This window comes from Pipra filicauda, unplaced genomic scaffold (assembly GCF_003945595.2).
Source record: "Pipra filicauda isolate LSUMZ 115617 unplaced genomic scaffold, ASM394559v2 scaffold87_size3191425_pilon, whole genome shotgun sequence".
NCBI lineage: Eukaryota > Metazoa > Chordata > Aves > Passeriformes > Pipridae > Pipra > Pipra filicauda.
Genome location: NW_024105064.1, coordinates 2104535 through 2130142, shown reverse-complemented (window position 1 = coordinate 2130142; position 25608 = coordinate 2104535). Strand labels below are relative to the sequence as shown.

Genomic DNA, 25608 nt, shown 5'->3' with positions numbered 1-25608 from the left:
TCTTCAATCTAAAGACAAGACAACAGGCTAAGCTCCAAGAATATCATATGGGCTGAGAAATTTTAGCCCTGGCCAGGGACAGAGCCCACTGTTGACAAAACACATAACTTCCATTAGCAAAGAAGCCAAACAAGGAATGGATCCAGAACCCTGAAGAAAAGGTCCAGGGCTCATCTGAAAACAGACAAACCAGCCATTATTTTTTTGCTCCCAAGACTTCTGAGCAACTCTTGTGCAGGGCTCCACGAGGCAACTGTCACATAAATCCGAGCCTAAAAATAAATCTGACTCCAGTGTCCTACCACTAAAAAAATCTGTATTTGGGCTTCAGTTAACTCAATATAAATGCAGGAGGTACCGTGTTACACAAAGATGTTCTGGTAACTTCCTAACCAGTGCCTACCTGTGCAGGCTGAGACAGTGACTGATACTTTACCCAGAGGAGTAACCAGCCTCATACCTCTGCCATTTTGGGGTTCCAGCCTCCATGGCCCTCCTGCATCTCCCTCAGGATGTCGATGTCCAGCAGGCACTTCACCTTGTCCCCGTGCTGGAATGGGTGTCTGTCTGTGCTCTCCTTCCTCTGCAGCTCAGCTGGCTTTCCTGGGGAGAATAACACCACCCACAGACATGCAGGATGCAATAATACACCTTTGTGCCTCACTGGCTTTGTAACAAGGGCCACAAATTAACATTAATTGGGGTAGAATGGTGTAAAAACACCCCTTTTCTATTTGGGGTATGCCCTAGGTGGAGAAATCAGGAGGATTTAGCTCTAATTCTATGAATTAAACATGAGGCAGTTCTAACAAGACACATTCTGTCCCTTCCCAGAGCGGGGAATGCCTTTGAAGGACGCCTCTCATGTCATGGCAGACATCAGGAGCTGTTCTTAGCAGCTCAGTCACCCACAACTGGTGTTCAGCAGACACACCCACTCAGCACCCAAAATAAGTTCTCTTCCACAGGCAGTCACATAACTTGCTTTGAGGAGTGCCTTCCCCTCCTACCCTTCCCGTGCAGAGGGAGGCTGCACCACTGGGATAAACTCCCCATCCAACCCTTCCCTTCCCTCATGCTCTTGCCAAGCTGCTCAGGGAGAGGAAAGAATGAGAAAGGCCTGATTCTGCTGCTGCAAACACAGGAACAGACCCCCTCTTGTTTTCTTTCAGGGGAGCAAAAGATGGACCCTGCAACTCATTAAAATAAACACAACTAAATTATGCATTGGTAAAGAAAAGCTGCAAGTCCAAAAGCACAAATAGTCTCCTTGGTTTCATCAGAGTTAAATGTGAATTGCAGCATGTTGCCAATACAGACATCACCTTTTCCAATCACTTTTTCTAATCTCTCTCTCCCGGGCAAGTATTTGGCAGCTCCATTCTCAGAACTCTCCCTTTGGTCACGTCCCCTCCAACACACTTTTGGGTCCACCAGAGCAATGATCTTTGCTCTGTAAAAGCACAGTGAACACCAGCTGAACCACTGCTTGCCTGAAGAACTAAAAGCTCTGGGTTAACAGAACTGGCACTGGGTTGAATTCTCCGTGACAGAGTGGGAGTTTCCTGCATTTCCAGCAGGGCTTTGCCTTGGCAGAAGATCCCTCTCCGGGACATGGCTGTGGGCACCTCATGGTTTTACCACAGCACTATTTCATTGACCACTCTGAAATCAAGCAGCAGGTCACACACAAGCCACTTCTCTTGAATGGCACATATGATGTAGGAACTTTACAAAACCACCTGCTGCTTTTCTGCCTTCCAAGCAAAACGGCTTCAGTGTCTCCCGACGGCATCCCAACCTCCCAGCGGGCGACTTGGCTCTACACACCTAATTTCGGGAGATGCTCCTTGTAGTAGAAGCCCCCGGAAGCCTCCACGGTGCATTTCAGGTCCACCTTCCCCTTGTGGCCCACCCTGTAGACGTTGGTGGTCCCGTCAGCCCACGTCACGCTGGCCACGCTGCGCCCGGTCTCCACGTCCCAGCCGCGGATATCGACCACGCGGCCCGTTTTACCTTCGCCTCCTGAGGGGGGAAAAGGAAAAAATCGGGAAAATTAAATCGTGACACGGCTCGGTTTGGCCAGCTAGGAGCGCGTTTAAACTCGCTGAAAGCCAGCCAGCCATCTACTTTGGAATACAGATGTGGAAAAAGCTGAGTTCTGTGCAGAATTCCTCCTGGTGTGCGTGGCCTAGGTTAGGGAACACACAGTGTCATGGCACCACACTGTGGCAAGACAAAAAACAGTGATGTAAAACCCACCTAAGATCTTTAATTTCTCCCCAACACCAGCCAGGTGGAAGAGCATCAAATAAGGTTTGTTCTGGTACTTCTCTTCACCTGCCCAAGAAAGGAGCAGTACACTGGACAAAACCAGAACAGGAGGATATGTGTGTGGAGATAAATCTGGCTGGGCACATGGGACACGTTGTCATCCAAGAGACAACAGTCTATGAACACTGAACCTCATGAAGGAAGTCACAGTTTGCAGATTCCCAACCCAACTCTGCTGCCAAGTCACTTGGGCAAGTCCCAAACGGAGACAGCAACATCTGTCTGTCTGAGTGGACAAAGAGCTTCTAATCGCCTCTAAAGTCTTGAAATTTAACAGCTTAAAGGAGTTTAATTCCTCATCTAACTGCACATCTGACTAAAAAGCACAACACAAACCAGTGGGCTTTCGTGCCAGTCCTATCAGTGACAAGAGGAGCAAACGGCTGTGGGTGGGGGCAGCTCCACCAAAACCAGGGTGGTGCTCATCAGAGACCACCTGAGGGGCTAGATTTAGGGTTTTTAGGGTTCTTCCCACTGGTCTTGCTGGTGTAACTGGTTTCAGGTCACCACCATCGTAAGCAACGCGAGTCTCAGACATGTAAATGTCCATCTGATCTCAACAGGATGGATAAGCTGTATTGAGCATAAGCTGCTTTTGCTCTCAGACCCTGCAAGTATCCATGTCCTCCACTGAACCCAGAGCTGCAATAAATGGCAGAGTCAACTTTGGAAACCTTTGAACTTCTGACTTAATTCTTAAAGGACAAAAGGAGCTGTAAACATTACAGTGTGAGCAGGGCTCTGGAATAGGAACGGACAGTACAGCTTCCTGAACCCTGCAGCACTAACAGAAATTGGTATCAGTGAATTAAGTACAGTCATTACACCCAAGAACAGCTCTAAAAAAGGCATTTTTGTCCCTCTGCATTTTCAGCCTGAAGTTACAAATCCTACTGAAAGCAGAAACCATTCTGCAGTAACCACAGCAAACAGTTCATTAATGTTCCATGGGAAACCATCCTTAGAGCATTTCTCCTCACTGTTCTTAAAAGTGTCCAAATAAGGATATTCCACAGAACTCCAGAGCAGAAAGGAGTACTGTACACAGAGTCAGACAACCCTTACTCCCACTGTAAATGAAAGCTTTTTCAGGAAAAGATGGGTCTTTGTTTATCATCATGTACACTTATAGTTTTATACAAGAACTTCCAGGATGGTTCCCAGGAGTTTTCATGTCTGTGAAACAGGAGTAGCAAAACTTCCCTCCCACACCCTCAATGAATGCATATGGTTTATGTCACAGATATGTGACAAATAACCAAGAAAACAAGGAATATTTAATACTCTAAACAACAGCAACCTCCATCCTCCGAGCAGCTCCCCAGAAGCTGCTGCTCAGCACACGCACTTTCAATTTGCCAAAAAGAAAAAATAAAATTTTACGTAATTTATGTTTAAAAACAAATCCAATGGTGTGTTTTACAGGACATCCCAAAAGCAGCTTACCATCCTGGTTACCCCACTCCCAGTCAGGGCCACGGACCACTTTAGCCCCCTGGAAAGTCCCTTTTAAGGTGATGCGAGTCAAATTCTGTCGAGGACTCACCAGGACTCTGAAAAAAACCAAAATGAGAGAAAACAAATGAATTTATTGTTATTATTGACACTGTTTAAAGCTCTGATCCAACTGAGGTCTGTCACATGAGGACTATCCCTCATTTTAAGGGGATGCTGATGGACTTCTCTGGGGTGCCCATTGCATTAACGCTTTGGAGTCACAAGGAGTTCAGTACATCCCATACCCTGACCTGCACAGCACAGTTCACCTGCTGAAAGGCAGAGCAGATCAGACCATGGCTACACCATTCCCAGGATCTCCCAGCCCTTTCCATGTGCCCTGCACTCCACACTCCAGACACACCCCCCCCTCCAGCTCACGGACAAAGGGAAGGTACCTACGTGATAGTGAACAGGGGGTCTGATGTCCTGTTAAAGCAGCTTCCAATTCCCATAGTGTCACAGCAGCTCCTCTGCTGGCTCTGTGCGTGCTCTGCCCGCTCTGCTCCCCAGCAGAAAGCCTTCTCATGAGTCACCAAGCCACCAAAATCCTCAGGGAGCTGTTTGGGCTGCTCACCCGGGGTACAATCCACTTTTCGAGGCGACTGCCAAGGTGCCCCAATCCATACCCCTGGAGCCTGACAGGCTCTTGGCAACTCCCAGAGCAGACAGAGCAAACCAAGTTCAGCAGCTGTTCCACAGGGCAAGGGGAGGGGAAGCTTACTGGGGGTAGGGCTGACCTCAGAACACTGTATTTATTTTCCATCTAATACCTACAGAGAGAAGGTGGAGACTCAGAAGGATAAAAAGCTTAGGCCTGAACTTACTGTTTACTTATCCACCAAATGCTTAAGTCTTTTACCTTTCTTAACCTGCTGACGGATCTCCCACCTCTGGTTTACAACCTAATGTGTTTAAAAAGAGGGAGAGATTATTTACACAGGCTCTTACAATGGTGGAATGTTCATTGTCCAGATTGCAGCTCAACAGGAGCAAGAGGAAGACCCTTTATTTTGATGGTTGGGATTTTGCCTGGTTTAAGCACCAGCAAGGCTGGATGTTGTTATGAAAGGAGATAATGAGAGTGGGATAGGGAAAAGCTCAGCTAAAAAGAGATGCTGATCAGCATTCATTTTACTGCTCTGTGTCAGGCACTAGAGACCAGCTTCAAAAACCAGCATGGATTTGGACACTGTGTCTGAAACAGCTCAGCTACAACACTGTTTTCACTGTATTTTGTTGCATGTTTTTCTAACAATTCATCAAAGATCTCTCAGTCAAGCCCTGACTGAGTGATAAAAATATACTTCTCTCCTGCAAACCCTACTCTCTCAAGGGAGCTTTCAATGCAAAGATCCTCAGTGATAGTAAAATAAAGCACTGAGCTAAGCTTAAGCAAGATGTTTAAAGAGCAAAACAACCACGACTCATTCTATTCCCAGCAGAAGTTCCCTTTTTGTGTAGTCACAGAACAGGAGTCATTTCCCATCTCAACAGCCCTCACGTTAACCCGCCACTTTCGGTGAAATCTGTGGCTGGAGACCAAGAAAACAAAGCCAACCACTTCAGAAAGGAAGAAAACTGTTAGGAAACTCCACCTCTTGCTGGAGACAACCCACCAGAAAAACCTTCCTTCCCTCCCAAAAACAATGCCCCTGCCTTGAACCACCCTGCTGACCAGCACCCAGGAACGATGCAAGAACCTCATGTCCTGAGCCAATGTGTCTTAGCTTTTAATCTAATTCAACATGTTTTGCTCCAAACACTGGGTAACAACCGAAGTTATTCGTGTGATGCTAAAATACCCTCGAGATAAATTTAATCACCGCGATGCTGCCTTTAATAACGGCGTTAATTATGACAGCCAAAGTCTGCAGCCATTTCTGCCCTACAAATTCCAACGATATTAAATTACTGTAGAGTCCAGAAAACACTTGGGAGCGTGTACTGTACAGAATGAAGTTATGTCTCTCTCCAGCAGGCTGGGAACCACTCCCTGGGGATATTCTGCCTGTGCTCAAGTTTCACCGAGGTGCTTACACAGCTTTTCACATCCCTGGGAGCTCTGCTCCACACAGCTCCAACAGCAGCATCACCCTGGCTTTGGAGAGATGTGGGACCCAAATAAACTGACCTGGAGAAGTTTAAACAGATTGCTTTTAACTTGCAGTAATGACCTGAGACCCTGCAGGAGTCAGAGACCCTTCACACCAGGCACAGCTGAAGTATTTGGCAAGACAGAGACTTTTCCACTGCAGGAAGTTCTTATCCCAAAAAGACAAGCACAGTGCATGGGGCTGGAGAGCAGAAGGGATGGACACCCTGAAAGGCAGCGGGCCATAAATACCACGTTCATCTCTTCAGAAAGGCACAGCTGCAAACGAGACTTTCAGCTCACGGTAGACACAAACCCACAGCAGACACAAAACCCACATCCCTTCCAGGATGTGCAAAGATCTACACAGGGTGAACTCAAGAAAATCAACACAAAGACCTTGCAGAAACCACAGATAAAACTGAGCTCGATGCAAGAAATTCTAGATTCTCTAATCCCCCCCCCAGCAAAGCTTTTCCTGAAGCACTTCCAGCAGAGGATAAAGGAAGGCAATTCTGACAGATGGCAGGGGCTGCTGGTTGCTCAAGCATGAACCAGACTAAGACAAGGGCGCTGGTGAGGGATCAGGATCACGGAAACCTATTTCAGGAACTGTCTTTACCAAGATTCTTCCTTTTCAATCCTGTCCTTCCTTGACAAGGCAGCAGTTCTTCACAAAACCAGCTGTGTCTTTAGAACTCGGGTCTGGGCTGGGCTAAAAGCTCAGTCTTTTTTGGGTGACCTCCAAAGCTCAGAGCAGACTCAGGGTTTCAGACCAACACAGAAGCACCCCTGAGCACACAAAGTGAAATAAATGTCTTGTCCTCATCCTTTAAACATGACTATCAGTTCAAAACACAGGCTAAGGATGTTTTAGTGAAGATTTCTTTTGCTTACAGTTTGGATCGTGTAATTCCACAAAAGGTAAAGATAAAATATGTCATTAAAATGCAACCCCTGCTCTACAAATCAAACAGAATGTTCCAAAATAAACAAGGGAAGCCCTAATGTGGGGATATGCAATGGTGTTCTGCAATGCACAAGGAGGCAAGCCTAGCCATGATGACATGACATGACAGTTTGGTATTTTATCTGGCAAATAATGATTTTTTTTAAAAGTAAAATTATATTAATTCATTGATAGAACAAATTAATACATAATTTGACATTAAGAAATTAATTTTTTTTTACAGGTTAGGAAACAAACCCATCATCACAGAAGAGTCAGATTTGAGTCAACAGCCACCAAAACTTCTGAGACCAACAGCTTAAACTGCCATTGCATAAATAACACATGTTGAAGAGGTTACTATGTAAATAAACCTGCATCCCCTTTATTGCCCAGTAATCAAACACCCAGCAGTTGTCACTCAGCTGCTGGATTAGTCCAGGCTCACAGTCCAAGCAGCCCCAGATGGAAGGTTGGATTATTAAAGCTGCCTTGAATGGGTCTGCACTGCACTGGCAAACCCAAACCAGAGCATGCACTTGTTCCTGTATCTGATTTCCAAATCCAGCTGGTAACCAGACTAGACAGAGCTGGTTTAAGAATTAGGGCTGAAAATAACTGCACTCTCTATTTTGACTACAGGATAAAACACAATGTGAGAAAATATTTGTATTTCTTATGCTTGATTACACAGGATATTTCCCTGTGTGGTTTGCTGGCTCCTCCAACTCCATTGTTGGCCAGGGAAGAAAAAACAGGACTTGTGAAAAATTGTTGTGATTTATTGGTGAGTGAAGCCTAGAAAATAGCCTGGGTAAAACATCCCCCACTGAAATTCAGCTCAGCCCCATCCTCGAGCAGGTGATCCAAGCAAAATTCCAGTGCTGCTCTTGCACTGGGATATAATAACACTAATATCTTGTATGAGAGGTAGATTATTTGCAGAATCATCAGAGCATGCCTGACTATTGCAGCCCTAAAATAAACTTGATGAGTTTTGCTTTGCTGCCCTGCTCCCAGACACTGATTTATCTTCCAATTACCAAGCACATATTCACCAAATGGATACACAACTCTGGAAAAAAAGCTCTTGAGAAAAACTGAGTTGTTCATCCTTCTAAGCCAAGGATGAGAGCGTCTCCCACAGCAGCCACAAAACTCAAACCAAAAAAAGACCAATAAAATAGAAAAACAACTGGAAGAGGTCAGGAAGAGATTACCTCTAATAGCAAATTTAAAAAAAACCCCAACAGTACTTCCTGCCACCAGAGGTTCAAACTCAGGTCATTTTAAGACCTGAAATAGCCTTCAGGTAAAGGAGTCTTCAAAGCCTCTTTGGAAAACTGATTGGGAACCCTCTGCAGCGTCTGTCTGGGGTTAAATCCTCCTAAATCCCAGGATTAGTGACCTGCTACAAGGAGCAACGTGTTGGCCTGGAGGGACTGGAAACTCCCAGCTCTTCATCTCTGGTTCAAGAAAGACTCGAGGTGAGAGCTCCATCCCACAGTCCTACATTTGATCTCACCAGTGGCAACCCAAGGACTGTGTAAGCAACCCCAACTTCGTTCTTCAAATCCAAGACTATGGGATGCTGTCAAACTTGTTGGGAAGCCTCTCCATCCACTCCCTTTCAGCTTTCTGACTAATTAACACTCCAGAGGGCTCATCACAGCACTTTGCCTGGATCCTGAGACCAACACACTCCTGAGGCTCCTTTTGAAGAACCAAAAGATCCCCATTCCCTGCCAGAGAAAGGGAGGAGGGACAACCCTGGTCTCCAAAGGAGACTCATCCTGCATTTCACAGCCACTGAACAACAAAACCCAAACCCACGCAGCATTTACCTGTGTGTCTTTTTTAAACACACAGATTTTTGGGGGGCCTGAGGGAACTGCCAAAGATTTTATCTTCTACTTTATTTAGCAAAAAAAAAAAAAAAAACAAACAACTAAAAGAGAGAGATGAGTGCTCCAAGCAACAGTGCAGTGAGTCATGAGCCATGCAATTCCTGTTCTTTGAAAAGGACTGTGCACTGCCTGAGGCAGTGTCTGTACAGCTCAGACCTCACTTATTCCAAAGAAATCCTTTCTGTGGCATTGTTCAAAGGTGATCCAGACCCTTTGTTTCACTTATTTTTTTTTTTTTTTATTTCTTATATGAGGACATTCAATTCTTAATGCAGAGCAACCTCCGGAACACCAGAGCAACAAATCACAGGACTGCATCTGCATTAAAGCAAAGATGTTCCTGCTTCTTCCTTGTTCCTGCACTGAAAGGCATTTCTGGGGAATTCAATTTGCCAGCTCCCTGTCCAAAAGCTCCTGCACAAAACACACACTGCACTGTGCCATCCAGCTCAGCCAAATGCCTGGAACAAAACCCACTCCTGACCCGTTTCCTCCAACAGCTGAGTGACTCCTAAGAACCACAATATGCACTCCTCATTCATCTTTAAAATTGCAGCTTCCCACAGCTGGAAGCTTCTTCCTTGAGGGTTTCTAATTCCTCTCCATCCCTAAGCTCAGCTGGAATCAGTACCTGCCACACAGAACAGCAGGAGAGGTGTTTTATTATCCAATTACAACTATTGCTGCTTTACCCTTACCCCTTACTGAGGCTCCCAGAAGCCACTGTCACACCTGACAGGCTCATGCTGTGTCCCTGAAGTCACACACACACCCCTTTTCCTTTTTTCCTTCTTTTTTTTTTCTTTGCTGCTTGGCATTAAGGTCATTGTTCCTGCTAACACACTGATGTAAATCAGAATAGTGCTACTTTAACAAAGACTGGGTGTCACATTCTGGCCCATGTCTAGACTTCTTTTTATCAAATAAAATTAATTCATATCACATCTTCTCTAAAACCACTCAATGAGCCACATTCACAGGAAAAAAATGAGCCACACTCACAGAAAAAAAAAAAAAGGCAAAGTAATTTAGGAAAAAACCAACCCAACCCAACCCAAAAGCCACCAAAGCACCATCAGATTTTTGCTACAATGGGCATCTACCTCCAAAGAGTCCTCCAGTGCTTCCAGCACATTCCAGAGCAGCGCTGCAGTGCTCTGGGAAAGTCAAACAACTCACCCAGGACAGCACTGGGTCTGGCAGCTTTCCTGGCCACCCTCCAGGCTCCCTTTTCTCCCTGACAGCAACCACCCAACTGCCCAATTCCAGGCTGCCCAACTCCAGGCTGCCCAACTCCAGGCTGCCCAACTCCAGGCTGCCCAACTCCAGGCTGCCCAACTCCAGGCTGCCCAACTCCAGGCTGCCCAACTCCAGGCTGCCCAACTCCAGGCTGCCCAACTCCAGCCTGCCCAACTCCAGCCTGCCCAACTCCAGGCTGCCCAACTCCAGCCTGCCCAACTCCAGCCTGCCCAACTCCAGCCTGCCCAACTCCAGCCTGCCCAACTCCAGCCAGCCTGCCAGCCTGCCCAACTCCAGCCTGCCCAACTCCAGCCTGCCCAACTCCAGGCCTGCCCAACTCCAGCCTGCCCAACTCCAGCCTGCCCAACTCCAGGCCTGCCCACTCCAGCCTCCAGCCTGCCCAACTCCAGCCTGCCCAACTCCAGCCTGCCCAACTCCAGCCTGCCCAACTCCAGCCTGCCCAATTCCAGCCTGCCCAATTCCAGCCTGCCCAATTCCAGCCTGCCCAATTCCAGCCTGCCCAATTCCAGGCTGCCCAATTCCAGCCTGCCCAATTCCAGTAGCACAGTCTGGGCACAGGGTGGGGACAAGCCCTGAAAGGAAAAACTGCCCTCGGTACATCCTTCCCCGAGTCCTGGGGAGAAACTGCCTTAGAAATCTGCCTTTGGATCGGGGTGTTCCCAAGGGAATTCAGCTCTGCAGGGCTGGGAGATCCCATGCCCAGGGAAGAAAATCTGGGCTGCTCTGCAGCCTCTCACAGCAACTGCTGCCTACCTTTTCTTTTTTTTTTCTCTTTTTTCTTTAAATGTGAGTAGGATTATGTACCTTCAGCTCAAAGAAAAGACACAGTCAGGCATCCCTGAGTAACTACTTGGAGATAATTATAATATTAATAGAAAGAGAAAAAACCCCACATGCCTATTTTTATATATATATTTATATATACACGAAATCATGGAGTTCATTTCCAAGCAGGATCTGCCTGGCTTGCCATATTTAACACAAGCTCCAGAAACATCCTAATCTGGTGGATAAACACAAGCCCCAGAGCTCAGAGGGGAGATTCTCTGGACAAACATCCATCCCTTGGCTTGCACTTGGAATTCTGGCTCAACCACACCGGCACAGCTCTGGTAATTAACTCCATGGAGAGCTTCCCATAAGGCAGGAAAAGCAGCTGCAAATCCCCCCCAGCTGCCTTTAGCACAGTAATTACACTTTCCATTCCACGGGCGGATGCGAAGCACTGGGATATTTTCAAAGGGAGGCAAGAAAAGGAAAAATCAACGACAGACACAAGCTGATTTCTCGTGACTTCCCCTGAAGGCAAGAGGATTAAAAGATTCATCTTCGTGCCCGCTGGAGGAGGTGCAAATAAAACCACTGTTTTAATATTTTTAATTTTCACCTTAATCAAACTTCCCAGAAAAATTCTGATTTCTATTTGCTGTGTTTTTCTCAAGCAGCTTCATAAAAGTGCCCAACCCAGCCTTACACTCTTCTGTAGGACAGAGTCCCCAAACCTTTTTGATCATGCAAGCCAAGGAGTAAAAACATTTTGAGCGCTCCCCAATACCCATTTATTTATATAAAAATGCATTTATATAAAAATACAAATGCATTTCTATATAAATATATAAAATATAAACTGCCATTTATATATAAAATTAATTTGATGTATAAATACATTTCTATATAAATGTAAAAATAAACATACATACATTTAGATATAGAATTTTGTTTTATGTATAAATATAGATACATTTTTATATAAATATATTTTACATTTATATAGAAATACTTTTATTTCTATGTAAGTTATACAGAATTACATTTATTTCTACATAAATTACGTAGAAATATTTATTTCTACATAAATTACATGGAAATATTTATTTCTACGTAAATTACATAGAAATACATTTATTTCTATAAATTACATAGAAATAAATTTATTTCTATGTAAATGATACAGAAATACATTTATTTCTATGTAAATTACACTGAAATACATTTATTTCTACGTAAATTACGTAGAAATATTTATTCTATATAAATTACATAGACATATTTATTCTATGTAAATTATATAGAGTCAAATTTATTTCTACGTAAATTACACAGAAATATTTCTTTCTACGTAAATTACACAGAAATATTTCTTTCTACGTAAATTACACAGAAATATTTCTTTCTACGTAAATTACACAGAAATATTTATTTCTACGTAAATTACACAGAAATATTTATTTCTACGTAAATTACACAGAAATATTTATTTCTACATAAATGACATAGAAATATTTATTTCTACGTAAATTACATAGAAATACATTTATTTCTATAAATTATACTGAAATACATTTATTTCTACATAAATTACACAGAAATACTTATTTCTACGTAAATTACGTAGAAATATTTATTCTATATAAATTACATAGACATATTTATTCTATGTAAATTATATAGAGTCAAATTTATTTCTACGTAAATGATATAGAAATAAATTTATTTCTATGTAAATGATATAGAAATAAATTTATTTCTATGTAAATGGTATAGAAAGAAATTTATTTCTATGTAAATGATATAGAAATAAATTTATTTCTATGTAAATGGTATAGAAAGAAATTTATTTCTATGTAAATGGTATAGAAAGAAATTTATTTCTATGTAAATGATACAGAAATACATTTATTTCTATATAAATGATACAGACATGTACTAGTTAGGTGCTGTGCATCATCCCTGCACTTTGGCAGATGGTTTTGCACACCCCTGGGGGGTCCAAACCCCATTTTGGAGCCCCCCCAAAGCCCCCCCCGGCTGCCAGGACTCACGGCTGGGAATGTGCCGTCTCGTAGCGCTCGAAGGAGTGGGACAGGTCGTGTTTGTTGTTCATGTAGCACTGAGTGCACAGGTCGTAGTCGAAGCACATCTTGCACTTCCACCTCATGCCACGGATGCCGTGCTTCTTGCAGCAGTCGCAGATGATGTTGGGGTGACGGACACCTGGGAGAGCACAAGGGCAAAGGAGTGCGGGATTCACCCAAAATCCAGAGAAACAGGCTCTCGGGACCTTTCTCAAAGGAAAAACTCATGGACTGTGTGTGTGTTGAAGGTGATGCAATAATAAAACGTGAGGGATATGTGTGACCTGTGCATGTACAACACGTGTGATGTGTCTCTGTGCTGGGCAGTGACAGGACCCCAGGGAACGGCCTCAAGTTGTGCCAGGGGAGGGTTGGGTTGGGTATCAGTGAAAGGTTCTTCCCCAGAGGGTGGTTGGGCACTGACCAGGCTCCCCAGGGCAGCGGGCACGGCCCCAAGGCTGCCAGAGCTCAAGAAGTGTTTGGACAACACCCTCAGGGACAGGGTGGGATTGTTGGGGTGTCTGTGCAGGGCCAGGGGTTGGACTGGATCATCCTTGTGGGTCCCTTCCAGCTCAGGACATTCTGGGGTTCTGTAATATGAAGTCTCCATTTCCTGGCTTGAGGGACTCGCGTCCTAAAGTCAGGTCAGGCTCCAACAAAGGCAAAGTCAGCAAAACTGTTCAACTCAGAAAAAGGAGGAAAGAAAAGCCTTTGCACAGGGGCAAACAGGAGTTCCCTCACCATGAACTGGCTCAGTGTGTGCTCTGCTGCTGCTCAGCCTCACTCCACAGGCAGGAGCAAAAGGCTGACCCTTAGAATCACACAGTGATGGAATGTGCTGAGCTGGAAGGGACCCATGGGGATCACCGAGTCCAACTCCTGTCCCTGCGCCCGACACTTCCAGCCAGGCTTTTATTTCAAGTAAATCACATTTGCTTCAGTCAAATAATATTTAAAAATAAAATTCAAACAATTTATTAAGAACGGGGATCCTCACAGATGGGAAATGCTACACAAACTAAGGCAGGAGATGGGTTTGCCAAGGTCTGTGCTCCCTGTCCTTGCCATACTCATCAATTTGGGTGTTGCTGTAGAGCAGGAGATCATAAGCCCCCTGTTCTTGCCATACTCCTCAATTTGGGTGTTGCCACAGAGTAGAAGATCATAATCCCCCTTTCCTTGCCATCCATACTTCTCATTTTGGGTGTTGCCATAGAGCAGGAGTTCTTAAGCCTCCTGTCCTTGCCATACTCAGCAATTTGGCTGTTGCCATAAAGGAGATCATAACCCCCTGTCCTTGCCATGCTCATAAATTTGGGTGTTGCCATAAAGGAGGAGATCATAATCCCCCTGTCCTTGCCATGCTCATAAATTTGGGTGTTGCCATAAAGGAGGAGATTATAATCCCCCTGTCCTTGCCATGCTCATAAATTTGGGTGTTGCCACGGAGTAGATCATAACCCCCCTGCCCTTGCCATACTCATCAATTTGGGTGCTGTCAGAGCAGGAGTTCCTAAGCCCCCTGTCCATGCCATACTCATCAGTTTGGGTATTGCCACAGAGCAGGAGTTCCTAAGCCCCCTGTCCTTGCCATGCTCATAAATTTGGGTGTTGCCACGGAGTAGGAGCTCATAACCCCCCTGCCCTCGCCCTACTCACCAATCTGGGCGTTGTCATAGAGCAGCAGGTCGTAGGCCCCCTGGAAGCCCGTGCGGTAGTTGGTCCTGTTGCCCTGGTCCCACTGCACCACCACGGTCTTGTCGGGGGTGGTGGGGCTGCCGGCGCGGCCGATCTCCACCACGGTGCCCACGTTGCCCTCGCCGCTGTCCTGGCTGCCCCACTTCCAGTCCACGCCGCGCACCACCCGCATGCCCACCTGCATGCTGGCACAGGGCTCCACGTCCATGGATGTGCTCGGCAACCCCTACAGCTCTGCCCCTCGCCGGGGCTCGGGCACGGGCAGCAGCATGGTCAGCACGCCTGGAACACAACGTGGCACACGTGGGTAACGCCCAGCACCTCACATCCCCCCTCCAGAATGTCACATCCCCCCTCCAGAACGTCACATTCCCCCTCCAGAACGTCACATTCCCCCTCCAGAACGTCACATCCCCCCTCCTAGAATGTCACATCCCCCCTCCCAGAACATCACATCCCCCCTCCCAGACATCCCCCCTCCTAGAATGTCACATCCCCCCTCCCATGTCACATCCCCCCTCCCAGAACATCACATCCCCCCTCCCCCCTCTCCTAGAATGTCACATCCCCCCCTCCCAGAACGACCTGGCACAGGACAAGCCTGACCCACCAACTACACACATTTACTTTATTCAACTGTAATTTTTTTAAAGATAAACTATTTATATTAAGACGATTTAAATAATATTTGCTTTAGTAGAACTGTAATTTTTTAAAAGATAAACTATTTATATTGGCACAGGAGCCTGACCCACCAACTACACACATTTACTTTATTCAACTTAAATAATATTTGCTTTAGTAGAACGGTTTAAAATAATTATTTGGATTGTTTGTAAAATATTTAAATACTGTTTTGCTTTAGCTAAGTAATATTTAAGAGATAAGACTCGAGCAAATGTACTTTATTAAAAACAGGGATCCACACGTGGGTAACGCCCAGCACATCACGTCCCCCCTCCCAGAAGGACCTGGCACAGGACAGGCCTGACCCTCCAACTACACACATTTACTTTATTCAACTGTAATATTTTTAAAGAATTACTTAAACTATTTATATTAAGATGATTTAAATAATATTTGTTTTAAAATAATTATTTGGATTATTTGTAAAATATTTAAATACTGTTTTGCTTTAGTTAAGTAATATTTAAAAGCTAAGATTCGAGTAAATGTACTTTATTAAAAACAGGGATCCTCACAGCTTTAGCACAGGTGGGAATGATACACAAACTAGCCAGGCTTCCAAGGCAGATAATCTAACATCCAAAAGCTTATTCCAGAGCTCTGTGTGTGAGGGAAGAGAACTGGGCAAGGAGTCTTTACACACCCCAGTACCAGCCCTTGACCCCAAACTCAGGAATAAATGCAACAGCCACCGACAGCAGAAACAAAAAAAACCAGTAAAGAGAGTTGGAATAATTGTCCAGGAAAGCACCAGCCCTGTGATTTTAGCAATAAAAAGTCAATACCCACCTATTTTTCAGGAAGACCCTTCATGTGCACCTCATCACTTATCACTGCACTTCATCCTTAACCCTGCAGGGGGGAGTTTCACTTGCCCTCAAAGTTAGTTTTGGTTTCGGTTTGGGGATACAGGAAGTTTGAAAACTGCACTTGAAAGAAACGTTTGTCTGTTTTCCCTGCGGTTTTTAAAAACATTGCCAACGTCAGATAAATTTCAGTCTTTCCCTGCTATTTATCAATGAGCAGGAACAGGGAAGGGCTATTATTGTTTACCTGCAACAAGCAGAGCAGATTTTGTGCTGGGATCAGTTAAAGCTTGGGATAGCCTTCCCAACTGTTGCCATGGCAATGGGTAAATGAGGTGAATACCACACAGATGCATCACATCCTCAATTTTGAATTGAATCAGATCATCAAACCCTGGTTTCTCTCTTTACCACAACAGCAAGACAGAGAAGAAGAGCGTGGCTTTCAACATTTAGGACCTGGAAAAAATCTACTGTGATATTGCTGGGTCCCCCTCCATAACATCCAATATTGCCTCAAAAATTTGAAAATTGAGACCCAACAGAATGCCAAGGGCCAGAGAGTGCAGGTGCCAAAAGCAACCCTCACCCACTGCCACGACACAGAGCAGCTCAGCCCGGGGTGACAAGTGTCAGGGTGACAATCCTGGCCCAGCTCAGGGATGTGCTCAGACACAGCAAGAGGAGCAGCTCCGGGCCCTGTGACGTGTTGTCGATGCCCCCACCCACCCAGTAAAGCAACTGAAACCACCAAGAACCTAAAAATAAGCCCTTCCTCCAGCCCCAGAGCCCCGACTGAACGTGCGGGGGAGTCGCTTGATGCAAAATCATGTTCCCGGCGTGCAGAGAGAGGCCGATTCCTGCTCAGCTTCAGCACCTCTGCAGCTTCAGACTTTTCCTGCCGCGCGTGGCTGTGACATCCAGACAACTGTCACACGAGAGCAACATCAAACCCAGATGTCCTCGTGAACCTCCCGTCATCTCTCCTTCTAATCATCACCAAAAGATGCCTCGGGCGACTCTCACTGAGAGCAGTGGAGGTGGATGTAACATTGCTGAGCTGGAGGTGCACCAGTGTTTACTGCCTTTATGAAAGCAGGAATCATCAAAGAACATCCTTTTCAGAAAGCATTGCAGGGCCTAATGAGATTTGTGTGATCCCCCTCTTCCTCCGGATCAGAGATGACTAAAGTGGACTATTTATTCCTTCAACTAAAAGGCAGAACTGCTTTTTTTAAAGGCTGCTGTGAACCAGTCGAGAGCCTGAGAAAACAAATGGGAGCAGCCAACAATGCAAAGGTGCAAGAGAAATGTAGCTCAGTTATTCCTACAGGCCTTTTCCTTAAAAACAACCACCACCATCCTTCCTGTTTTAGTCCGAGTGAACAGGGGGGTAGGTGGGGTAGGTAATAACAGAGGGAAAAGGAATTGCATGCTTAGGGAAGGAAACAATAAATACCACAAGATATCTTACATGAGGACAGAGTGACACTTCCCAGCCTAAAGGGTTTTATCCCATTTCACTGGACCTTCTTCTTCCTCTCCCCAGGAATGAATGCATGAATGAAACAGCACAGGCTCCATCACAACTCCCAGCATTTCCAGGAAGGAAGTGCCAGTTCCAGCAATTGTCCGTCGCAAAAGAACATTCCAGGCTGTGCCACAAACCCACAAAACTGAAGTCTCTGCAGTACAAAGGAGGATAATCCCTTGCCACCTGGAAACAGCGGGGCAGGCTGGCACGTGACAGCTGGTGACCTGAACAGAGCAGTCCAGGAGCTCAGCACCAACCTTGGCCCAGAAAGGTGGGACCTACAGACAGGGCAAACCCCCACGTTGTGCCCCTTCCCACCACCCCTGGATGCTGCTCTAGCTCAGTGTGCTCCTGTGATGCTGAATTCCAGTTAAGGGGGTTGTCTGGGCTGCAAAGACCCCACCAGCCCCTTGCTGGCTGATCCGAGGCCGTCTTCCTAATGTGAATATTCCATTTTCCACACAAGAATGCACCAAATGCATTCTGCATTCCCATCTGCTCTGCAGGGGAGATGCATAACAAGAATAAAGGACTGTTCAAAACCTTTATGAGATGAATTACAGTGCTCTTGCAGGCTGAACCTTGCCAGAGCAGCATTATTTACTTCCTAAGTGGAAATGTTTCACTCACTGAAGCAAATACTCCTCTCTTGATGCTGTCTAGGTCATAATTATTCCAGGGAAGGATAGGTACAGCTGCCAGAAATGATTCACAGAGAAAACATCAGTTTCCCCATGGGAATTTAAAGCAACTATGAACAAATACTCCATTATAAGACACAAGCATATTTCTGAATCCTGAGGTAACATTCTGACCTTGTCTACTGTGACACAGGAAAGAGCAGCCCAGGCATACCTGTGAGTCCATTCCTAGGAAATCCCAGTAATACTTTACTGGGACAAAGGGAAAACACGTCAGAACCTTCAGTTGCAATAACTGTGGCAAATTTCTGCCAATGTTCAACTCCTCCAGAGGCAGAAGGTGCTCTAGAAACAACCCAATATCCATCTCACAGGAGACAAAGGTTGCTGCTGCTCTGGATACAGAGCAAACAGAACCCAGGAGTGGTGTAAACAGTTGGCAAAATCAGTGCATGCAACTCGGTGATCACATTATTTGAACAGCAAGGCAAACAGAGGAAGTGCTTAAACCAACAACAACAACAAAAAAAGCAGGTTTTTTTCTCTCTTCCTTACACACGTTTTGCAGTTTGAATTGTCTTCTCAGGTGAATTATTCCACCCTACAGAGATTTGCCTATCCAGAGGATGCTTCCCTAGGCAATTGCAAATTTCCAAAAGAGCAGCACAGGCTCAGACTTGGACACTTCCCTCATTTCTGCACATCATTTCTGAACACACGTGGGGGTGGCTGCAGCAGAACTCCTATTACAGGGTCTCTTCACAGCAGCTCACTCGAGCCTGAAATCTCCAACCTCCCCCACTAATACTTTTATATTCTTTAATAACAGCAAACAACCAGCAAATAGCCCTTGGAGCCCAAGGCTCAAAGCTGCTCAGTTAATTACCTAAGTTAATATCCATGAAAAAAAAAGCTCAAATTCAGCCTTACCTTTCCCTTTTCTTTCTCCTCAGCACAGCGAGAGCACAGCAAACACACACGAGCTCTCACTAACAGGGTGCAGTGCAGTTGCTCTCAAGGATACACACAACTCCCACAAATGTAATCACTAGTGAATGAAAACTGAGCAGGAAACCAGCAAAACACACAGCAAACAACCCTTCTGGACCCACCACCATCCGAACACTGCCTTGCACCTCCCGGGTGAGGCCAGAACTCCCCAGCCCTGACCCAGGTGTGCTGCCTTGGGCACTTCCAAGCCCAGAGAGACCCTCCCTGCCTCCCACCACAGCTGAACCCTGGCATTCCCAGCTCCATTTTCCAGTAGTTTCCACCCTGGAGACTTTTGCCAAGCCTGTGGCATTTTATTACCTCACCTACAACCCACACCAGTTCAACAGCCAGCTCTGCCACTCGTAAATCTCTCTTCCTTGTCTACTCTGACCCCCCTGCAGCCCAGCAAAGGGATTTGCAGAATTGGCCGAAGTGAATAGTTTAATATTATTTAATAGGCTATTTAAAAGAGCCTGGAGTGACAGAACAAGTGGGAATGGCTTCAAACTGACAGAGAGGAGGTTCAGATGGGATACTGGGAAGAAATTCTTCCTTGTGAGAGTGCCGAGGCCCTGGCATGGGTTGCCCAGAGAAGCTGTGGCTGCCCCATTCCTGGAGGGTCCAAGGGGCTTGGAACAACCTGGTCTAGTGGAAGGTGTCCCTGTCCATGGCAGTGGGTGGGACTGGATGACCTTTAAGGTCCCTTCCAACCCAAATCCTTCTGAGATCCTGTGATATTCCACTGCAGAGCCACGAGACCTCAGTGATCCTTTCCTTCCCTTTCCCATGTGCAGTCAGGAATTCTGTTTAGTCTAAATTTTGCAAAATGCCATCTCCGGCACAGGGGAGGGAGAGAGAAGAGCAGATGATGTTTTTGTGGCTTAAATATCAACAGCAGATAAACGAAGCCATTCTCCTGATAAATTAGTCTCAGCTGAAAAACGGGGGGAGGGGAGAATCAGAAATGGGGCAGCTGCCACCAGTAAAATCAATCAATCAAAAAAAACCAAAAAAGCCCGTGAGGTTAAATAATTTCCATGCCCCAAACCTCACCTGCTCCCCAAGTATATTTAACTGCATTACATAAACAGAATAAAGCAGGTGATTAATACGCCTTTGCTCGGGGATTAATATCTTGTCATTCCAGCGTCAGGGACACATCCCAACATCCTCAAACACTGGCACACAGAGGGAGGAAACAGCTAAAAATACCAAGCCAGGCACTCTGCTCAGAGTCCCACCGAGAGCATTTTATCTCTGCAATCAACACTTGTCCTCTGCAAATGCCAGCCCATTGATCTGTTTTGCCTACACTGAATTTCACATTCCATTTACACCGATTGTGTTCTAGCACCCGAGTTGTTATGGTGAGAGGGGAACGTTCCCTTCCCTTGCAAGCTGTAGCAGCAATGTTTCAGAGGTTATCACGCTGCTTTACCAGCTATTCTTTCACCTTGTTAAAGGATGGAGGCCTAAAGGAAGCACCAGCAAATTTATTAATACTCAGGACTGGTAGTTTCGGGCAAACCTTTCTGAGAAGCTTGATCCCAGCATTCTGTTTTCCTGAAAAATGGCAAACAAGCTCAGAATAGATCCTAAAAATGGAAGAAGTTATAGAGAAGTTGCCTATCTTACATTTTGGGTTCATTATGGACGAGTATGGCAGGACCCAACAGCTGCAGAGGACACAAAGCCAACTGAACTGAGCTGGCCTTGAACCTCCAGTTCTCACTTTGCTCAAACTTCAACCCCCCTGCGATGACAACAGACCCAGAAAAGTGAACCTGCTTCAAAAACTGAACCCTAATCTGCACAGCCTCAGTCCAAACTGGTTTTGTCACCAAGCTCCATGGACCAAAAAGGGATTTCTGTCAGCCACGAGTAACAACATCAGCTAAAAAGAAAGTGCCAGTCCGAGGCACACGATCCCCCAGGAGCACAGGACTTTTCATGAACCAGCTCCCTGCTAACCCATGGACCAGACCAGGAAATTCACTGGATTGCACAATGGTCAATATTTGCTTTAAACCATAAAAAAAGCAAACATTACCTTTGGGAAACACCACCAGCAAGACAAAAATAAACATCTGTCACGGGCTTCCACCAGGAGAGGTTGTGGTACACCACAGAGCACTGGTTTGGGCTGGGGTGGACTTCATTCTCTTCACAGCAGCTTGGATGGTGCTCTGGTTTGGATTTGGGACCAACCCAGGGTTGGTAACACAGGGGTGTTTTAGCTGGTGCTGAACAGAGCTCACACAGCACCAAAGCCTTTCCTGTTCCTCACACTGCCCTGCCAGTGAGGGGCTGAGGGAGCACAGGAATTTGGGAGGGAACAGAGCCAGGACAGCTGACCCCAAGTGACCAAAGGGATAGCCACCACGACATGGTGCTCAGGAATAAAAAATGGGGAAGAAATAGGAAGGGGGGGGATGTTTGGAGTCAGTCTTCGCCTTCCAAAGCAACCCTTGTACCTAATGAAATCCTGCTTTCTCAACCTGACCCCTGCAGCCCCTTCCCTATCCTGGGGGGGTGGAAGTGAGGAAGCAGCTCTGTGGAGCTCAGCTGCCCACCAGGGTCAACCCACCACACACAAAAAGGCAGAATATCTTTTGCCAGGTCAGGGACGTTCAAAATTCAGATTTCTAAGTCAAACCCTACAGAAGAACAAGTTCCCCCTACCAGCTTCTATCGAACACAACAACTTCAGGCTTCAGATTGCTGAGATCAGTGCTCATCTGCCCACTGGAGAATTAAAAGTGATTATAAGTGAAAGTTCACACTGGGCATCTAGTGGATGTCTCTTATTACATCCCACGAGATAATTGCTCATGAGCCCGATGAAATTTCCTTCTGGCTTTTGATGAACTGTGTTCTCTCCAGGAGGGAGAAAAAACAGCTCCAGCCATTTGCTTTAATTGGACCCGACAGTTTGCAGATTGTTGCCTCCAGCCCAGAAAAGCTCAGTAGCTGGGGCTGATGAGAATCCACTTTTTTCCTCAAGAGCGGATTTCAGAGTTAAATTTACATTGCATTACAGTACAAACAAACACACACACACACACACCCCTCCCTGCCCACACACACGACCACTAGGTAATGTTGTTTAAGGAAAAAAAAAAACAAAACCAAACAACATTATTTGCTAAGTTTTCACTTTACACAGAAAAAAATGGGAGAATGGTATTTTAACTTTCCCATGGAAGATCCCTGTGGCAGAAGGAAAACAAAAATCCAGTAGTATTGCATCCCATCTCCTGCCAAGAACCACCATCAATTTTCTGACCCTTGGCATTAAGAGGTCAATACTCAACCACCTGCATCCCTTGCAGGTCTTTCTGTGCTCAGAACACTGACAAAAGCCATAATATATTAAAAAATAGCTTAATAAAGTCAAATACAAGTCATCCAGGGCAGCTAGAACATCTCCATTACTTAAAGAACAAGCTTAACAGACCCTTCAGGAAGGGTTTCAGTGTATTTATCATGCCTTGTGGAAAAGGATGGACTAGGTGGCCTCAGCAAAATCCCTTCCAGAACTATTTTCAATCATCTAGAAATAGAGGATCAGACAGAAACATATTCCAACAGTGAGAAATCTGTCTTGGCAGCGGATTTCAACTGTGCTCTTACTTGACATTGCTCTAATGTATTTCTCAGAGGCAAGACCATCTGGCCCAGAGCTGATGGTGTGGAGCCCTGGTAAGGCTCAGGTCTGCAGCTCTCTCACACCAGCTATCAACTCCTATTTACCCTTAAAACCCGACTTAAATCACTTCAAAGTTCATGAACCTCCAATCTAATCCCACAACTGCCCTGTCTGCCCAGAAAGGCAGGAAGTGTCCCCACAGGTCGTGCAAAAATCAAAAGACTAACTTACTGCAGGAGTGGAAAAATCAAGAGGAATTAATTCTGAAGTCCTGCAAGAAGGGAGGTGGTTGAACAGTGGGCTGAGAAAAGGCAGTGCTGGGGCTGCTCAGAGGGGTTTAGAGCCTGGTGCCCTCAGCAGTGGAGGTACAATAGGATTACAAATCCTCTGAGTTAGGAACAAACACAACATCCTCCAGCTTTTCCAGATGAAAAGCAGTTACTTCAGACTGGTACAGAGCGAGCTGAGCATAAAACCTGCCGGACCTCCGATGAGCCCCTGGAGCTCATCCGACTGACTTCAGATCCCCTGCAGGCTTTCAGAAGGGGCAACACTGCACTCCTGCCCGTTTCCAGCCTGGAACTTGCCCTTTCTGTGCTCTGAAAGCAGATCAAAAGGTTTAAGTCTAATCTACCCTGACATGCCTTTGGCCAGAGAGACGTTGGCTGCGTAGGAGCAGAAGGAATTGAGCAGTAGCTGTTGCTTCCCTCCCTGGGACTCAGCGAAGGTTTGAGGGTCAGCACGTACACAACTCACAAGTTTGTGCATTTTACAATTACAGATGCCATCTTTTTGCTCTGAGCATTTTAAAGAACACAGGAACACTCTGCAGAGGGGAAATGGAGCCCCAGTTCTCCATGGAACTGGTGGCAGAGCCAGGAACGAAGCTCACATATCCCAGCTCCAAGTCCTGTTCTCCACAGCCTGGCCCACACTAGTCACAGGAAAAAAGGAAGTACAAACCCATGATCCAGGATGCATCCCTGCATTCCTTGGGGTCACAGCAGGGAATGTGGATGAGTAAGATCAAGCCATTGACTCTCCTGCTCACACACACGTAACTTCACTGGTTTTCCAGTCTAAGTGCTGGCAGACTACTTCTGTGTTCCTGGAAATTTCAACCACCACCACAACTCTCATCACAGAGAGAAAAGAAATATTTAAATCCTGTAAGTCTCCCAAGAAATAAGAAACTCCACTTTCTCTTTGCTCAAGAAGAGAAGAGTATCCAATGATCTCTCTCCCATCTGAGCTTTTAGTGAGAGTGTATTGAAAAGTGTGCTGGTTGCCCTCTGAGCACACTGTATTACAACACTTTGGCCCCTCCAAAAATGACCTTGATAAGCCATGAATGTAGAGAATCCTTGCAAAACAACCAGAACTCAAATTGTCTGCTCCCAGGACTTTCCCTTCTATTCCTGGATCCCTGGAAAACAGCAACTGAAAATGAAAGGGCATGATCAGTGCTGCTGTGAGAGGTACGGTGACATTCATCCCTGAGTCCTGCCAGAGCCCAGGAGCAGTTCTGCAGCAGAGATGATGAGCAAGGCAAACGGATTTGATGGGAACAGGCAGGGACAACACGACCTCAGAGAGCTGAACGAGGCTGGAGAAAGCCTTCAACTTCAGAGAGACCAGGACTGGGCTCTGTGAGCAACCAGGACTGCTGATACTACTACTGGTACACAAACACAAGGCACAAGACAAGCTTGTTCCAGAGACAACTGCTCTCTGAGCAGCCCATGGGGGTCTGTAGCCACCCACTTCTTCATCAAGGCAGCTTAGAAGGCCATGGACACCCCCCTCTCCACGTAAAAATGGAAGGAGACAACTGCAACCACCACACTTGCAGCACTTCCACAGGTTTTCCAAGACATTTGTCCAAGTTTCAGTGGCAAGGGGCTGTGCATGGCCTCCCAGCTCTTCCAGACAATCCCAGCACTGGATCAGTGGCCACTGCAGACCAAAGCAGGAAAATAGCAGATTCTTTATTGACGAATTTGGCACAGGATTTTCACAGCCACGGAGCTCCAAACATGCACTCAAAATAAATGTCAAAACATATGATGCTATACAGCAATATCAGAATAAGCAGAGAATTGAGCCAAGCCAAATATCACACAAGTATGAAGATTCTCCTCGTGTCAGTGACTCAGAGAGCTGTGCTGTGCAAAGAGGAAGGGATTGCAAACACATTTACCTTTGTGAAGCCTAAAAAAGAGAAACTGTTAATATGCTGCAGCCACACTTCGGTCCTAAAGGAATTTACATCCTTCCACCACAGAAACAGATGAGATCAGTACAGAAAACAGGCATAAGGTACTGAAAATACACCAGTGGTAGAGCTGGGACACCCCATCTACTGGCCTGTTAGTTGAAAAAGACCTTCTTGAAGGGAACCATCACCTGCCCAACAGAAGTTATCTGCTCCAGACTCAAATCTAAACAGCTACAACTTGGAGCAGAAAGCGAAGCTCAAAAAACAGCAAGACCTTCTCTAGCTCTGCCAAAGCTACTGAAGCTTTCCCTTTCCAATTTCCATTATCAACATGTCACACAGCATCATTCCACCCATAACAATGTGGGTAATGTGGGTTATTTGCAGTAACTGCATCCTTTGGCAATTCACTCATCTATACTCTGAAACCATGAATGAAAAATTCAACAGGTAATCAAGTACAGAGGAAGGTCCTAGAAGGATGA

At 45.8% G+C, this 25608-nt stretch overlaps 1 protein-coding gene across 2 annotated transcripts in view; it reads right to left on the bottom strand.

Annotated features, from left to right (window-relative positions):
• Nucleotides 1–25608, bottom strand: part of MIB2 (MIB E3 ubiquitin protein ligase 2) — a 41278-nt gene that overhangs the window by 14635 nt on the left and 1035 nt on the right. The window contains exons 1-6 of one of the 2 annotated variants that reach the window (XM_039390869.1): nucleotides 16072–19075; nucleotides 14557–14877; nucleotides 12865–13036; nucleotides 3781–3887; nucleotides 1831–2025; nucleotides 461–603 (exon numbers count right to left, since the gene is read on the bottom strand). In XM_039390869.1, coding sequence (XP_039246803.1) covers nucleotides 461–603; nucleotides 1831–2025; nucleotides 3781–3887; nucleotides 12865–13036; nucleotides 14557–14803 — 864 coding nt within the window. In that variant the 5' untranslated portion in view covers nucleotides 14804–14877; nucleotides 16072–19075. Of the gene's footprint in view, nucleotides 1–460; nucleotides 604–1830; nucleotides 2026–3780; nucleotides 3888–12864; nucleotides 13037–14556; nucleotides 14878–16071; nucleotides 19076–25608 lie in introns of those variants that run through there. The other variant, XM_027728685.2, reaches the window with a different exon arrangement.